The sequence below is a fragment of the Bombus pyrosoma genome, linkage group LG12, assembly GCF_014825855.1.
Source record: "Bombus pyrosoma isolate SC7728 linkage group LG12, ASM1482585v1, whole genome shotgun sequence".
NCBI classification, from domain to species: domain Eukaryota; kingdom Metazoa; phylum Arthropoda; class Insecta; order Hymenoptera; family Apidae; genus Bombus; species Bombus pyrosoma.
Window position 1 is genome coordinate 9,344,249 of NC_057781.1, and position 18,344 is coordinate 9,362,592.

Sequence of the window (18,344 nt, forward strand, 5' to 3'; positions counted from 1 at the left end):
TCTCCTCGATAATGTACATATGCTCTCTATACGTGTTTCGTATTAGTAATTCTTCTTTCTCAACGATATATCGCATTTTTCAAATTCTTATTTTCTATATCAATTCTATATCGTTTTGCTCGTCTCTCTCCTTATCTGCTAGGATAATTCCGTTTTCTAAATATTCCATTTATTTTTCTAATCTCCATGTCATATTGGTTGTACCTACGTGTGATATTTTCTACTAAACTCGTAAAGAACACTCCAACTTCGAACTTTATGGCTTTACTTACCATCTCACACGTGGCAAGCGTTTCTCGAGTGATTCTTAGTCGAGACGAACGAATCGTACGGTTCCATGGGATCGCGATATTGGTTGAAACAGAATTTATGGTGGCTACACGTCCACCGCGGTTGATTCATATACGCAACTATTTACTATTTGATATATTACGCTTTCTGCATCTAAGGTTGCATGGATAAGATATACTTCTTCATTAACACACGGAGTTAGTGCGCTCTTATTACCCGAGGCAACGAGCCACAACCTTACAGGAAATCTGAACATACATAGGTTACTCGCCGTGTCAAAATGATGTATACTCTCATTTGTTAAATTTGCGTAACCTATGTCTTTAACATCGGACAGGAAGAGGCGTATAGTAGTACTAATGTGTCTAGTATTTAAGTCTAGCATTAAACAGTATTTAGTATCTAACAGGGATTAAAATTCCAATTTCGATCTAATTCTTCTACGCCGCCTTACGGTGCATCGTCTCTGTTCGAAGAAAAATTCACTTCGCTGTAGTTTTCCAATCTTTCTCTCGTTCGACGAGTGAGAAGGCTTTGAACGTTCTAAGAAAATCTGCCATAAAATGGTAACGAGAAATTACGCGTGTCAGTAACGTTTCCTTCATATTTCTCGCGAATTTAAGAAATCTTTCAAGGATAGAAAAGTACTGTTCGGTCAAATGTGAATGGAAAAAATGCAAACATTGACGAGAAATTTATGTAAATAATAAGATCAGGGGGGACTCGGCTATGTTAGTTGCAAAGATGCATCGGGTAGCGTTGCTTGAGCCCCTGTTCGGCTAATTAAGCCTGCGTCCTGTCTGATCGCAGCAGCTAATTCGACACGAGAAATGCGTGTGTTACAAACTGAAATGCGGGTACCTATTAATTACGTTGCTAATTGATCCTCTGGTGAATCACGAGCGGCGAGCAATGCTTAGGGAAACTTAATTCGCCGATAAAGTTTGCACTTTCCTTCTCCGCTCTTCTCTCGAGATAGTTTCTTAATTTTATCTACAGATTCGAAAGCTTCGCTGATCCTGGATTTCTCATAATCATTTAGTTCGTTGATTTCTTCATTTCTTCGTTCATCGACTCTTTCGTCGTTGAACGTTCGATTCTTTAAATAATTATCTTTAACTATTTTACCTTGTAATATTTACCAGAGTATCAAGTATTTTATATTTCGAGTATGTTTATCCACGATATTTATCGAAGATATATTTTCATTTACAGAATGGCAGAAGTCCTCTTTTATTGGCTGCGGCAGGCGGCCACGTGGATGTCTGCGAAACGTTACTTCTTCGTGAAATCGACGTCAACGCTGCGGACAACGTGAGTGAATATTTATTAATTCGTTTACTTGCGCAAAGTTGTGTGACAAGTTCCGTTTTATGGAAGCTCCGTTCATACCGTAATATCGTAAATAATTATGATTAGTTTGTTAATGATAAATGGATTAAATAGACGTTAATTAAACAGAAAACAATGCTTATTAAACACGAACTAGTTGCAACAAACGTATAATAATTAAAACAACTAGAAAATTAATTAACAATTCTCGTCAACGCAAATTCAACTCTCTCTTAACAACGCTATCTCGACAGCGCAATCCGCACTCTCTGACTTCTCAACTCATACTGCTGTTAATTCGTTTATCGTCCCCTAGCAACCTCTTGTCTTTTGTCTTAGTCCCCTACGCACATGCTCAACAACCGCTTGTTTATAATTCGCACCTCAGCAACCGCTTGTTTATAATTCGCACTTCAGCAACCGTTTGTTTACAATCCGCACGACACCCTCCAGTACAGTACTGTAGTATCATGGACGAGGGGCCTGAAGGGTGTCGTGTGAATTATAAACAAGCGGTTGTCGAGCATGTATGTAGTGAGGCTAGGACAAAAGACAAGGGATTGCTAGGCGGCAATAAACGAATTAATAACAGTACGAGTCGAAATGTCAAAGAGTGCGGATTGCGTTGATGAGAGTCGAGTCGTTGATTGATTATTTAGTTGTGCTGATTATTATACGTTTGCTGCGATTAGTTCGTGTTTAACGAACATTATTCTCTGTACAACTAACACCTGTTCAATCTACTTATCATTGATAAACTAATTAAAGTAGTCACGATACTACAATAGATACAGATAGATACAGTCTCGTAAATTCCAATAACTTTCAATTAAAAATAATTTTAAGAAACTGTTCTATTTAAAGCCGATTTCGAGTTAAAAGTAAAATAGAAAGAGATAGAAAAATATTCAGAAAAATCATGGCGTGTAATTCGAGGGATAAAGAGCCTAAATTCCGAGCTGCGGGCAACCCGGGCTTCGCTAATAATTCACGAGCTTAGGTGGGTTGGTCCGCGCGTCAGTCGTCCAATATATCAATACACCGTCTAATGAAGGGTGTAGGGATAATTACACTTGTAATTGCTGGTTTACGTACTTGTCTTGCAGCTCATGCTCGTATCGCGTAAGTAGAAAGTCGTCGATGATATTTAATCGAATCCTTAATTCGATTTACAAAGAATAATTATCTATCGATTCTGTACAACCCACGGGTAATCATAAAACATTGCCGCGACGCGGATATTAAACGGAAAATTACATGCGTAGACTGTAATACGTAGAAAATTGAGCGCTGCTTACAGAATCGATTCTAGACACGAAGAGGATAAAAATGTAATACTAAAAAGAAAATTCCTAAATAAATTTCTTTATATCAAAAATCAAATCGACCGAAATGCACCATCCGCCTCTTAACCGTTTGAGTCCCAGGGATCATTGAAGAAACAGAGTCGAAAAATCCTGAACAGCGCGATAGCGCTTGCCTTATTTGTTACTTTATGAAATACATATATATTGTTATATATGCGTACTGTTAGTTTATAAATATTTCGAGCTTTGTTCAATAAAAATTATCGAAAAGATAACATTGAAACACAAAATACCGTCAGTCGTCCTTAGCGTTCAAATGTATTTGGACCTTTCAGCACAGAAATTAAACAGCGCGATCGCGCTGCTTGGGACTCAAACGGTTGAGAAAGAAAAAAGAAAGAGAAAGGAGAGAAGAAGAAAAGGATAAAAAGGAAAGAGCTTAATGAGCCGAAAAATCTTATCGCTAACATGATCGAATTCCGTTGCTCTTAAAAAAGAGCACAGCATCCCTTCTCTCGACATATTATACCACTTTCTAAGCGATCCTAAGACGCTATATAGAGCGCTAGGGTATCAAGCGAAGACAATGATTCATTTGAAAGAACGGAAAAAGCAATCGGGATCGTCTGGAGTCTCGGTTATCGTGCAAGAAGATCCGGCTGGGTTCCAGATCGGCCACAATGCTTCCATTGCCGCGTTGACTGACGGCCAATCTTCTCTCGCCATTGGCCGCAGAACACGTTTGGCTAGATCCTACCAGCAAGGGGTATTGCGAGGTGGCTGTATTTAGAATCGGTGTACACACCGCTGGTGGCCACCAGATATTCACACTAAATTCCCGTGAATATCTTCTTGCATCTCGTACGAACACAGTATTGCTCGCTTTCTCTTCGCTTTTTCATTATTTTTCGTTTATCACGAATTTCTAGTCGTACACCGGTACAAGAGTTAATCGACAAATCTGGAACGTGTGTGCTGAAAGATCGTATCTCGTGGGATTTAAATCGAAACGCGAACGTCGAACCCCTTAAACGATGTCGTTTTAATCACGACGAACGCGTTGATTAATTTCGACTGCAGCGGATTCGAGGAATTTATCTTTATGGCTTTCGATTAATTTTCCAGTTGCTTCCCGCTGTCACGGTAGCTGCTTTGACGACTAAATTTTTGTAGCGTGCGCAGTAAAATGATCAGAATCGTGATACGAAATTCTATGTTTGTCATACGCGGTTAAACCTGAATGGCAAAGATCTTCCGGATCCTCTTCGATATTCTTCCTTCTCAATTCTTCTCTTCTTCCATCCCAAACGAGCGTACACGTGTATCTTCGATACGTCTCCGAAGCCACGACCTTTACAAAATTCCATATATACATATATAATATTTTCCAAAAAAAGAAAAAGAAACAGGAAAAAAAGAGACCCGTAATTTCTCTGTACTCGCACCTCTTATTCCGATCTTCGTGTCTCTCCTCGCCCTTCCATTGTGCTCACGAAAATATGGAACAACGATATGCAAACGCGAATAACATCGATCGAAAGGTTAATTGGTGTCATGGTTAAGCGGCTTAAAGGGGGGGATCTTTCCGGCATCGAACCACGACTTTGGCCGTTTTTTTGCAACTGGCTATGGCGGATGGTAGCGACGGGGCCGTTATGTACATGTATCTTTTGTCTGCATAAGGCAATCCGGTAAGGAACGTTGCTACGGAGAGAACGTTGTCTGTGTATCTGCAAATGAAAGATAGATATTTATTGGTGTCCGATCGTAGAAATCTACAGCGGCCCCCTATCTATGCCCTTTTCCAATCGATTGCACGGGTGCCTATCGAGGTTTATGGAAACGTGCGCGGACAATTATGCGCGCTTTCAAAGAAGCTCGAACAAGTTTTTCTACCGATGGATTTCCACTTGGAAAGACGAAATGCGAACTTTCTTTTGAACGGTCGATCGAGCGTCGTGGAATTGTTCTTCGAAGCAAGTAAATTAGCGTATTTTCTTTGACGTATAATCGATAAGCTGACATTTTTACGTTCTTCAGATATTAAATTCCGAATGAAACTCTCTTTCTGTTCTCTAACTTTTTGATTGTATTTTTCTCCGCTTCTGAATAAAAATGATCAACGTTGAATAATTGAACAAACGTGAATTATGAGAAATTTGGATGTTTCTCGAGAAATATTGCATCGTAGAATTGTTTAATATATTCACGGAGATGGAACATTTGGCGAATATAAACATTAGAAATTCCGGAGTACGCTATGTTTCGAGAATGTTCGATTCTGTTACAATTGATCGAAGCTGGAATTATAAAACGTTTAGAAGCTCATCACGATGCAGTATCGTGACGAAAGAATTCTGTAAGTTATCGACGTGCACCGCATGCAAAAGGCGTACCGAAGGAAGTATAAAAGGAGATGCTTGAATGGCATTTACAGCCATGAAATTTACGACGATTTACCGACATTCTCGTGCTGCTTTTATTTGTACCGCATAGTTGCGTTGCTACCTCGCTCGGATACGACGAATCGCGTCGAGTATTCTAAATCGCACGCCAGATTTACCGCACGACTGTAAACGCGGCAATTTGAAGGATCACGTTCGGGTCGTACGCCAAACTCGAAAGAATCGAAAGTTACGTAAAATAGTTGATCGAATATTCTGAAAAAAAATTCACAAGGCTTTCGAAACATCCGATCGATTCACTTTGTTATTTTTACTCAAAATTTCACTACGGCATCCTTGTTGCAAATGTATATTTCATTTCCATTTCCAATTTCTACTTACGGTGACTGTAAAAACTACTCGACAGACAAATTGTTAGTTACTATAGAAAAGTATATGACGTAAGTATACGAAGTATAACGTTGGTGAAGCTTCAGAATATTTTCTACGACACACAAACACGACACGCGCGACATGTTCCTAAATAATTTCTAAAAACTTTTACAAGTATCTATAAATAGTGAAATTTCCTGAGTTTCTTCCCTCTGTGTATAATATTTTTATTTATTCCTCCGTGAATCACCGAACAAGCCAACATTTTCCAATTATAGAACGATGAGTTGAACCGAGTACGAGCCTGCTCTATCGTGGCATCGAACATGCATACCACCGTTATCGTTAAAAACATCTAATCCAACAATTTACTGTAACCTTAATAGCGTAATATAATGGTTATTGGGACAGGCAAGAAAGCTGTCGGTTGGTAACGTCGTTTAAAAACGAGTCTAAAGCCGGATTCACAGTTAACCGTGTCCTACGGGGTTGGTGTTTGCATTCGTTTAGACTCGTAACTCTTCTAAAATATCGAGGAAGGTGAATGGAAAGAAATCCCCGGCGCTCTCTCTCTCTCTATAGCGTTCCAAAAGCTACAGCCTGTTAGATAAACTCCAGCTGCGTTCGTGTTTCAAAAGATTTCTATGGAGCTGTTCCTCCCTCTTTCCGTCATTCTTTTTCTTCTTCAGACAAGATTTATACGGCGTTGGGTTTACGGGTCGTGTGTTTTTTCCCGAGATTCTGCCGCGAGGAATTTGGCACACATTCTTCTTGCCTCGCTGTGGCCGAAGATGCACAAGGTCTATAATTATGGTAGGTCTGAAAATAGCGTTTTAGAGGAACATAGGCGGTGTCGGAGCGATTGCTCCTTTTTCAAACCGGATTTCGACCATGATCCGTCTGTCGGACGTCTTTGGGCTATCTTTTGGTCTCAGACTCGATTATCATACGTCCTTGAGGGGATTTTTCTTCCTTTCGTCTTCTTCTATCTTTTTTTTTTTTCGTTTCTTTCTCTTCTTTTTCGATGTCGGTGCCTTGAATCGATGAATTGCCGAGACTTGCAGATTGCCGCACAGCTTCAAGGCGCAAGCGGTGCTAACCGAAGGCGGTTTCGAATAGTTCACGAGCGATTCTAATCGAGAAAGAAGTTTGGAATGTGTTACGTGCGCCAAGGTTTCAGATTGTTTCTAGGAATTTTTCTACAGACATTGACCCTTAATTGGCGATAAATTGGCGATAAATGAATGATTTATAGATCGTAATTTACAATACTGTATCCTGAATTCTAAAAGGTATTTCTGTTCGGCGCGCATTTCCCCTCACGGTGATTACATACAGTTTTTGCGCGTACCCTTGTTTTTCCATTTAATCACGTTCCACGCATTGTATTTTTACTCAGATTTTTATAATCGAAAAAGAAAACTATGTACGAAATTCGATTTAATCGAACCCGATCGATCAGTATATAAATAAACACGGTCGAGCACATGGAAAGTAGAAACTACGAAAATCCTATTTCCGATATCGTTCTCCGGCTTCCTTCGATCGTCGCCATGTTGGTTGCAATTCGAACGGGTCAAACCGTAGCACCGTTTAACGAGACTCGATTCAATTACAACGTAATTCGAGCGATTCGTCTTGGAGGTGCGTGGACGTGCTGACTAATGGATTCCCATGTTCATTCATCTAAACGGAAAAGTATATTTTACCGCATTAAGCATACACGATGTCGTGCGTTCATCCATCTAGCAGGCCATAAAATCAAGCTGCATGGTCGCGGAGTTGCGCAATACGAGGATGCGTTGCACGATGAGCCGACAGAGATCGACCGTGCGTCCTGTACTTTCTCCGTAATTATACATAAGCAACGATCAGACGAATAATCTGGGAAACACGATGGCAGACCGGTAGCCGCCATTGCAACGTCATCCTCGTAGAACCGGTGTTGGCCAGCCGTTATCGCGAAGGTTGATTCGCGTATTTGTACTTGTAAATCTCTCTGTACCGTATCAATCATCGAACCACTGGTCTAAGGTCTAATTACCAGCCGCGTTGCCGATCATTTATAACGAATACGATGTTATTAACTAATCACGAGGCCTGGTGATGTATGATTTCGTATTACATCTGCCTGTACGTGTTTTGCAAGTGTCTAGCGGTTCTTTTTCACGATTCTTTTACAACGTTCTAATAATCCGCGAGGAACACGACACGACGCGACACCGGACAAGTGAAAATATTGGCTGTAAGCCCGTGACTCTCTTCTGCTTTCACTTTTCCACTCCAACATGCTCTGGACCGTCCTCGTGGTTTTTGCGGTCTTTGAGATTTATGGAGTTCTGGTCGGTCGAATTCTGAGATTGCATTCGCGTTCATGAGCGTGATCGAGTTCGAAGGTCGGTTAGGTTAAACAAGGATCTGTGGATTTTTGATTTATATGTCTGCTACTGTCTATATATTTGCCGCACTTGGCGCAATTCCGTTAAAAAGAGAGAAAAGAAAAAAATTCTCGTGCAATCGACGTCTAACCGTAACCGGTCGTTTAAGCGTAGCGTAGCATCGATTTTCATCAAATTTCAAATATTACTTCTTCGTGCGTACCAATTAATGCCTACTATCGTTCTCGTTGATATCTACCAGCTGCATATTATTATCGTTTGCCTGCTGACGATATCGTTTCGTTGAGCGAACATTACGAGTGCGTATTTATCGAGATTTATTGGTACAGTTGTATCGCAACGGTTGTACGAATGGATTTTCACGAGGGACCATTTATTCGCGGCGAATTTAAACACGTTATCGGGCTGTTTTATGGCCTCGTTATCTCTAGCTTTTTAAATTCACCGAGCTGGCCACTTTTGCTGCGGCAAGGGCGTCGTTTACCATTTTCCAGGTGCCATTCGTTGCGGAACGAGGCAAAATTAGTCAATCCAGGTCTAAGTGGAACGAACACTTAAGGGTAAACAGGAGTTCTTACGTCGAGATTTACGTTGCCTGGAAGCTGCTGAAGCCTCTGATTAAGATTCTATCGTTATTTAATACCGGTTGCCGTACTACGAAGTCAACATACGGTCATCTTCTCCGTTCTCTCTTTAGTGGCGAAGTAATAATCTACTAACAAATTCAAGTTCGAAAGCTACTTCAGATACACACGGATTAATTGCATCTTGAAAGAGAGAGCAGATTAATCTCTCGTTCTTATTTGCATAATAATGTATTTACAGTGGGTATCGGAGAGCTTCCGATCAGACTGGTCTTTTAAATTATTAAAAATAGTTCTTTTGAAAATTGAATGACGTTATAATCCGCAAGACACAGCGCGTATACGTATTTTACACGCGCAACAGCTTTGTATCTTTTAAAGATTGTTTATTTTCGAGAACTTTTAGCAGCCAACGTGATCGAATATTAATTACAGACGAACATTCATCGAAAATTCCTTTTTCTTTCACCAAAGAATATATTATTTTAAATAATCGAACGAAAACGAATAATAATTACTCCGTGCAGTCACACGGTAATAATTACTCTGTCGCTGGAATTAACAGCAATAATTACTAGAAGATGAAAAGTGGCTGCGTCGACAACGAGATATACAAAATTGTTCACTGTGCTGCGTTTGGCGCACTCGAACATGCAACCTGGAACTGTTCGGCCGTTGCATCGGTTCCAGCCCTATGCGTCGTTGCGCGCCAGGAACAATGATACCAGTTTGACTGGTGTGCTTCTCCCACTCGGCGAAACCAGCATACACTGTATGTATCGCGATCCGATGGCCCTGCTTCGTTTTATGCAACGCTCTCGAGGACGATATCGCGATCGTTCGACGTTACGACGCTGAAGAAATTGATAAGGACCTCGTGACAGCGACGGCCTCGTCACAGCCTTCGATACGCTCCACCTTCCGAATAAACGATTCGAAAGAAAGCCAAGTGAAAGCCGAGCAACTGTGTCGATATCTTGCGTTAACAATGGCTATATCGGGGATATAGAGGTGCGAGTGGTATTCGTCGATAATTGAACAGAATATCGCGCGAATCGACCACCACGCACGTACTGGCAGCTGGATTTTCCTTTGTATTCGTTGGCTTTTACGATTCTATCGGCTTCAGCGAACCTGAAAATTAATTCACCTCGTAGCAACGAATGTGACGTTTATGCGCTGTTCACGCTTCTATTTAATCCTTCGACAAATGAAGAAGTTACGATTCGATGGCTACGTAAAATCGAGAATACAAATTCATAGCTCTGTATTTTATTCGATTTTATGCGTTGCTCCTTTTTTGTTTTTTTGTTTTTTTTTTTTTTTTTTTTTTGAAGGATTCTAGGCAAACCGAAGTATTTCTGTTATTTTTCTACAAGCGGTTTTTATGGCTAACAAAGTTGCCACACTATGTCGTAAAGCTGTCACGCTTTCGATTTTCGTGGATCGAACGACGGCGTGAAGGATATGGATGTTTTAATTAGGAGAAAGTGCAAAGGCCTCGCGAAATAGGTCTCTCGGGCATCGACTTCCATTTTAACGCGCTCTAAGACACTTTGTGCAACGAAATATCGAAGCAATAATTTCTTTAAAACATATACACCGACTTTCTGCTTTCCCGGTAACAAGACCGAAGAAATGAAAATCTAGTACAGATTTTTGTCGCCTTCTAAATGCTCTGACAAGTTGTACCGTATTTTGGCTATTTCATATATTTTCCCATACTTCCATTTAAATTTCTTTAAGTTTCTCATAAAAATCCCACCATCGATGCCAACGATACGTGACACGGTGAAACGCTTGAACGAAACGACGAAGCATCTGGTTGAAATCAACGTCGGACCACATGAAACGCGAAGACGCAAGACGAACAACTTGAAATCGCCAGATATCTCGTTCGAAGGATCCTAAATAAATAAAAATCAGATTCGCGAGATCGTTGTCCGTAGATGCAACAGGTTTAAACAATTTCACGCTACATCAGACGCGGCATACGTGCGTTCTGGACAAAAAAATCTTGCTTTACAAACGCGTTGAATCGTCGTTGAAAATTACAGCTATCTCGAACCTCAGGCATACATTCTCCGGTATATTGCACGTAAGTAGTTGCCTAAGAACGGCACGAGAGATCGATCGCTCTTTATGTGGAGCATCGTTGCAACGATCTTCGTGCGCCATCGCGTCGGTCGCCTATTGTGCATCGAACCGATGTAATGGCGGATAAGACCACGGCCAGAGAAATCTCGGGTAAAAACGGCACGCTATGTGCGATTCGTAATTGAAGATTGGATACGGAGTAGCAGGTTAATAGCGGCTCTATATCTTCGTATTGTTGCCGTGTTCTTGCATTAATTTCTTTGACAATTCGCGTGGAAGTTCCGCGACGCGTACCCCTCAGGACTCGCCACAACGGCGTTGACTTTTTCACCGTACTTTCTCCCCTCGACGTTATTCTTAAAAAGAGTGTGGAAAAGAAAAGAAAATGATTCATTCGTGTCATATACTTTCCGGTCTATCGGAACGGAAAGTTCGTACTAAATTGTCGCATAAATCGAAAGCGAAACGAGCCGTTGCCCGATCATTTCTCATTAACAACGTCTTCAAGGTGTACGTAATAAATAACGCGTTATGCCGTGTTATTGGTGGTTTTTGGTGCGATGGTTGTTTGGCCCGGTTGCTTGTTACTTGTCAGTGGGGACGGTAAAAAAGTGCCACGTTGTTCGCAAAATTTATTCCTTGCCTGTTGCACCGAAGGAAGGTAGCGCGATGGTTGTCGGTGGAGAGAGGTTGGAACTCGTTATGTTTCGGCCACGTCGAGGGGATTTCAAGTCGAAAGACCGTGTACGTCTGCTAAGGGAATCAACACGGGCTGGCCGTGCGTCGAGAAAGGTAGACACCTGTACACTTTGCTGCGAAACCAAAAAAGAAAAGAGAAGAAAGGAAGAGGAAAGAGAGGAAAAAGAATACAGCGAAGACGACGTTAATTAACAACTGGCCTTTACGTCTTTCAGGCGGTCGTCTGATCATTAAATACCGAACCTCTAGTTCGCGTCCCGTACCACTGTAATAATTATAAACCGTGATTCGTATCATAATAGATGGAAAAATTCAGTTTCACTCGTCGGCTGATTTCTACCGCTTTTTCTTTAAGCAGGACTTATTAGGTTTTAGCGGAGTTGGCACGAGGATGGTAGCTTGTTCGAAACTTGTATTACATATTTTTTTTACCAGTTTGTCGTATTTTACGTAGTCGCGAATCTCTATGTTTTCTTTTCTTTAACGTGTTTCGAGATTTTCAGATCGTTCGAATTACGATCGTTCTACGAATCTGAACAAATTTTCCTACGTTATAAAAATAATAATTTCGCCACGTTTTCAATTATCTTATTTCAGACGTTGTATCGCTTATTCGCACGACTTGCTCGTATTTTACGACGTGTAAAGAACTCTCACGATCTTAGCAATAAAAACATCCCTAAAAATGATTCCTTCCTCGACCAAATGAAACGTACCGTTATATAATTACATCCTGTCTCTTTAACGAATTTATTCGTTAAATTGGCAAGGATATGCCACGCGTAAGATCCATAAGACGAAGGAAGAAACACAAAGAGGCGATAGAGGTTGGAAAAAATTCTCCATTCGCTTCTTGTACCGCGCAAGAATTTTCTAATCATCGTCGTTCGATGGTATTCGGCGGAACGGTGAAAGTTTCGTTGGCGATTTAACGTAAATACGCGCACGTGATTATCCGCGAATGCAACGTGTCGGTATTCTCGTTATGAATTTCAAGATCTACCATTGGTACCGGTTGATGATTGGAAAAAGTAGTCGCGAGCTGGTCGATTGGCATGCTGGTTTTTACTTGGCCGGTACGCGGTGCATCCCGATCCAGCCTCTTGCTTTTCCTTTACATCGACAGCCTTGTTTTATGGTAGAAATTGTTCGGGTAATCGTGGAATCGATGGCCACTCCACTGACGTGCAACGTAGACAAGTGGATACTTTGAAGATGGAAGTTTTTTCTTCGTCTCTTAACAACCTTCGATTTAACATAAAAAATGTAGGAAAATTGGTCGCCCGCATTGAGAAATTATCAAGGATGATGTTATTTTCGGAAAGTCGATAGGTTTATCAAGCAATTTGCTAGCATTATCCCGCCGAAGATGGAAACTGAGAAAGAAATTAATTAACAAATTGAAAATACGAAAAGGATAATATCGCGATAATAAAGGGAAATAACATTTATCATTTTATTTTAGAGCCAGGTAAATTACACGCCGGTTAACGGGAGGGAGAGGATTAATCATTTTTCAAATTACGATAGAAGTGGAATAAAAATGAACGAGCCCTGGCGGTTCTCGGTTTACCAGTTGCCGGTTAATTCACTTTCAAACTAAATTAATCCGAAATCGTTTGTCCGTTTATATCGAGAAATTTGATTCCAATGGAAATGTTTTATTCAAGACCAATCGATCGAAGCTACGTGAGAATCTACGTTGTTTCTCTCGTTTCCTTCGAAAATTCTATAGTCGAAACTATAGTCTAAACGTTGGTCGATGTAATTGGAGAAGCCCTGACTTACTTTGATCGCGACTTAACGGCGGTTTAATAATGCTGAAACGGGGAGGCTTCGTTTCTTCGCGGAGGCTTCCTCTGCATCAGCTGCCGGCATAATGCGAATACTTAACGCGCTTGCATCGAAAATAAGGATCGTTAAAGCGTCCAAGAAAATGAGCTTCGCAGGGTAATTACGTTTTCCACGGTCCGATGTGTACAAGGAAGCGACGCTTAATTATACAACGTTACGCGTATCGTTTCGTTTTATTCGGATGCGTTGTCGGGTTAAAAAAAGGATCGATATCTGTCGAGTTTCTCTGGCCGGTCGAATCGTTTCGTACGATGAAACGATTATTAAACCAGATTCAAAGGGGAAAGGAGAAACGTGGAATAACAGGAAGCTCGTGTAATCGACGGGCTAACGAAAAAGGTAACGATGACTGCGAAGAGAATATTTAGATATTAAGTTGCAGACTGCATCTCAGAAAACGAACGATTCATTTTTATTGACTTGATAATACGCATTATACTACGGTTAATTACGAGAGAAACTAAACAATCTTGTTTGGTAATTTCAAAATCACCATCAGTGACTTTTAAAGTCCTTTTTTCACAACTTAACGTACTTGTTGAGAATCGTCGATCTTAATCGCCGAAATAAAAGTAAAGGAACACTAAGGTTACACTTAGAATTCATATTAAAATTGTTTTAGATTTATTTGACAAACGATTTCCAGGATCTTCGTCGATATACATTTGCACGCGTCTCGGCACTCTCTTTGTCTCACGATCTTCCATACCACACTGCCAACGGAACAATCACATTCATCTGTTCTTCGAGACGTCGCGCACACACACACTTCCACACACTCGTATTCACATATGTGTGTTACTACTACGCGGCCAATCTAGTCTAGCACACAAAATTATACATATCTCAATAGTATTGAATATGTTTATCGTTCGTCTCGCTCGACGAAGATAATTCATCCGTGGAAATGTCAAAGAAGCATCAACGTACGTCGGCATTTGCAATTTCGTTCTACGATTCAACCTACAAATTGTCTTATCTCCCGTCTTTTATCCCTCTTCGTTCGATCGATCGGCAAAATTCATTCGCGAAAGTTCAACGCGTTATTACTTGCTCCTCGAACGAGTTTCTTACGAAATAGAAGACGCGTTAAGGTTTCGTTTCTCTCGTATCGTCGATGTTTACCACGATACACGGCGTTCTCGATGTCCTGTAGGAATTTTTATTACGGCATCTTGCAAGAAAGAAAACCGAGAAAAGACAGAAAACACGACGCTGTACTTTTTCAACTATGTTTCTAAAAGCGTCGCTATAAACACGATATTACGCTCATAGAAGTAAGAATTTTTACAAATATCGTCGGACACGTAAAAGGCGTGTACGAGTGTTGGAACTGTCTCTCGTGAGCAAGCAATCCATGCGATCAGAGAGCCATTCTATCGGCCATTTACCATTCAAGAGCGAAACGAAGCGGTTCACAGCATTGACTCGTCGTAGACTTTGAAGTTCACTCGGTTCTCATTGCCCATTCTTGCTGCTGTGCTTTAACGCGCCGCTTTCCGGCCCGCTCGAAATGCCAGTTGAGATTTCATAACGCACGGTAACGACAGAGCTGCACGTTGACGGGGTTTTCGGTTAGCTGCAACAGTCAAATACGAGCACGTCGGTCTCTTCGCGCGTCTATTATGCGGTTGATGAGATCGCAGCGTGAGACGCAACGACGAAGATACTCGCGGCCGTAGTAGCATCGTCGCGGTGGAAGACGCGCGAAACGGTAACTGCGTGCATGGTACGAGCTGGTTGCAGCCGTTTAAGGGAACGCCAGCACGATGCTATCGTGGTAAAAATGATAATGGTCCGTGCCGCGTTGACAAAGTGCGACTAGTTGTACGGAACGGCGGAATGTTGAAAAATTGAGAAGGGGCAAGCTTGGAATACGAGTAAATGCCACGTATTGCGCGTGTGTACCCGCCAACTATGCTATTTCGCGACAAACCGTGTGCGTGAATTATTCCCAGACAGCATCGTTGTCCGAGAGATTGCGTTTATTTTTTGTAAATTACAGTTACTCCCCTTGTTGCGAGTGGAAAGCGCGTTGAACGATCGTTTGGGAGGTTTTGTTCGTTTTCCGTGAATTACAGTTACCTCGTAACAGACGGGAGAGTTCGTCAAATCGACCGAAAGTTAATCGGATTTTGTATCGCGAAACGAAAGTGCGCACCAGCTTCCGTGGCTGTGAACGCTCCTTTAAATTCCATGCAATTCTTCACGGAGGATGAATTTTGTTTTCGTAACGCACCAACCATAAGCTACGTTCCATTAAGGATCCTTCGCAGATGACAGAATATTAGCGTGCATAATGCTGGAAGAAACGTATCCAGATTGTAAACCTGTTTAGTTAACGCGTACCTGTTACTCGAGAATGACTTTCCTTCCTTCGGTCTTACCATGGGTCGCGCGTCAAATTTTTCTTCTTCCTTTCTTCCCACACATCTTGGAATATTATCGAAACGTTATAAAATTATTACAGTCTTTAGAATCGTCAAATTTATTAAGGTAATTTGCAATCGATAAGCTGGACGATTAATCGTACGAACAAAATTCTAAAAGCAACAGGTAGAAATCAAGCTGTTCGGATTCCCCACCGAGACACTCTTAGCTCGTAGCTCACCGAAGCAGTCAGGTTACTCTTACCCAATATCATCCACCATCTACGTCTTAATGAAACGCGTGTTTGGATTCTAGAACGGATTTCTCTGGATAATTCGCTCTAATGCTCGAAAAAAAGAAGAAGAAAAAGAAACAAAAAAAAAAAAAAAAAAAGAGAGATTTAGGAACAGAGTTTCGTGCGACTGAGAGAATTACTCGAGAGATCGTAGATCAACATCAAATGTCTTCGTTATACGAAGCTACGTGTATTCACGAGTACGACGTTTCGCACTGTAACCATTAATTTACAACAAATTCTCAATATCCGATGTTTATGCTTCTTGGAATTTTGGAATACGAGGAGACTCGTATATCCTTCCACATTATTCGATTATTCGTCCTTAAAAATTCATTCTCTGCGTCTCGCATTTCTACACGCCTCTCTGATATACAGAAAGAAGCTTAAAATTCAGACTTGCGTGTTTACGAGCGCAACTTGCGTTACGACGTTTCCAGTAACTTTGCGCTAAACGCTTTTGTCTTACCACGTCGATAACAATCATCTGTCCCGAGGAATTTAATCCTGTTAATTCAATTACCACCCAATTAGAATCCATTCTCGCCGAATGGATCTGTTTTCTAGAATCGACTTGCCTCTTTCTGTCGCTCCATCCTTTAAGCTTCCTTTCGTCCACCGCTACGTAAACGTAGTTGAGTCCACCTACACGTGGTTACTGTCAGCGAGAAACTTCGATTCTCCACGGCGCCCTGGTTGCCAAACACGATTTCACGTGTTGTCGAGCGGTCGATCGAACGTGTCTTTTGTCGACAGAGGTATCCCTCGGGGTGACAGCAACTGCCGCTAACGTCCGAGTTAATCGGCCCGCCAAACGCTCCTATAACGCGTCGATGGCGGATGACTTATCGCGGAAATAAAGACTGGCCGCGCGCCGATCGAACCTCAGATTACGCGTACGGTTACCTGTCTACCTTTCGATGTTTTATTTATCTCGATTCGCGCACAGACAGCCAGCCCCGTTCTGTACGAACCGTCCTTCGATCGCGATCGATTTCTTGCTTTGTCTCGCCAGTTGAGCTAGCTCCAGACGAAGCTGCAGGATGGAAAGTTCAACGATACGTCTCGTAAGTTTATTCCCCGTGGATCTGTTGGCAATTTTACGACCAAAGGAGTTTGTATATCCACCAGGTAGGCTTATTTGATTTTTGTCATTTCAATTGTACGTAGAACGACACCTTTTAATTATCTTACGACGAAGGAATTTACGATAAAATCACGTAACAGCGGATAAGCGTGAGTTGGCGATAAACGCGAGGGAAAGCTTAGTCGAGGTTCTGTAATGGCAGCTACTTGGTTTGCGGTGGTTTGATGAAAGGGCGAGAGTCCGTGGCATTATTTGCGGCTTTTCACTCGCGGCTGCGGGTTAAAGGTGCGACTTTGACTGTCGTGCAATTGCCCCGGCGTCGATTGTAGCCTCGAACGTATAATGTTCTCGCCAGAACACTATCGTTAGCGTGTCTAGGATAACGCGTGAGAATCGTTGCAGTAGGCCTTTCGAGCGTTGGCATCGTGTCGCGTGTCGAACAGCTTTTCTCCCGATTTATTACGATTCTTAAATCGCTCGCTGAAAGGTCGCTTCACCGATCGTAGCTCGGCTACGATCATCCTGATTTTTAAGAAACTTCGGACGCAGAATGTTACGTAACGCGCGAAGAAACGTTGAACGATTTCGAATTCAAATCATTTTCCATAAATTTCTTTAACCAGTTCGCGACAACGTTCTCTTCGGATATTTTTCTTTTAGACTTACGGTTATTTCGTCTGTTATCTCGAGATCCTGACAACAAAAAGTACATAACAATATAAAAAGGGTATAAGTTGATGTTGCGTAAATTGTGAGAGCTTGGAACTCGTAAAACCAGTCCATTAAGGGCGAAGGCTACACGTCGAAGAATCTTCCCTTGGGAAGATAGAGCATCGAATAAAGCTGCCTATCAACGGTATGTCGGTCAAGCTGGAACAAGCGTCGAAACACGGCCCTCGAAGCGACGCGTAACAGTTAAACGATAAATCAGCTCGTCTTTATCGCGAGCAGGCTGTCGGTAATATATTCCGGTTAGGAGCGGGAAAAATCGTTTCGGAGGCGGTTCCTTCGTCTAGGAAACTCTGGTAAATTTTCTATTCGACCGTCGTAAATAATAATTATTTACAGACCGATTACGCCATAGAGTACGTCGTCTGTTCGTTAAGGTTTTCAATAGCAAGACTATTATTAATAAAATTAATGGATTAGGTTTAAATAGCAAGATTAATTATTTTCCAAGCTTCGCGACGCTAGATGATCGACGTTAGTAAATCTTCCACACGAACGTTCGTTCCTACAAATAAATTCGTAA

At 41.6% G+C, this 18,344-nt stretch overlaps 1 protein-coding gene across 9 annotated transcripts in view; it reads left to right on the forward strand.

Annotated features, from left to right (window-relative positions):
• LOC122573679 (ankyrin repeat domain-containing protein 6) overlaps positions 1 to 18,344 on the forward strand; it is a 134,343-nt gene that overhangs the window by 40,715 nt on the left and 75,284 nt on the right. For all 9 annotated transcript variants that reach the window (XM_043740380.1, XM_043740383.1, XM_043740382.1 and 6 more), the window contains one exon: positions 1,507 to 1,605. In XM_043740380.1, the coding sequence (XP_043596315.1) occupies positions 1,507 to 1,605 (99 nt within the window). The remainder of the gene's footprint in view (positions 1 to 1,506; positions 1,606 to 18,344) is intronic.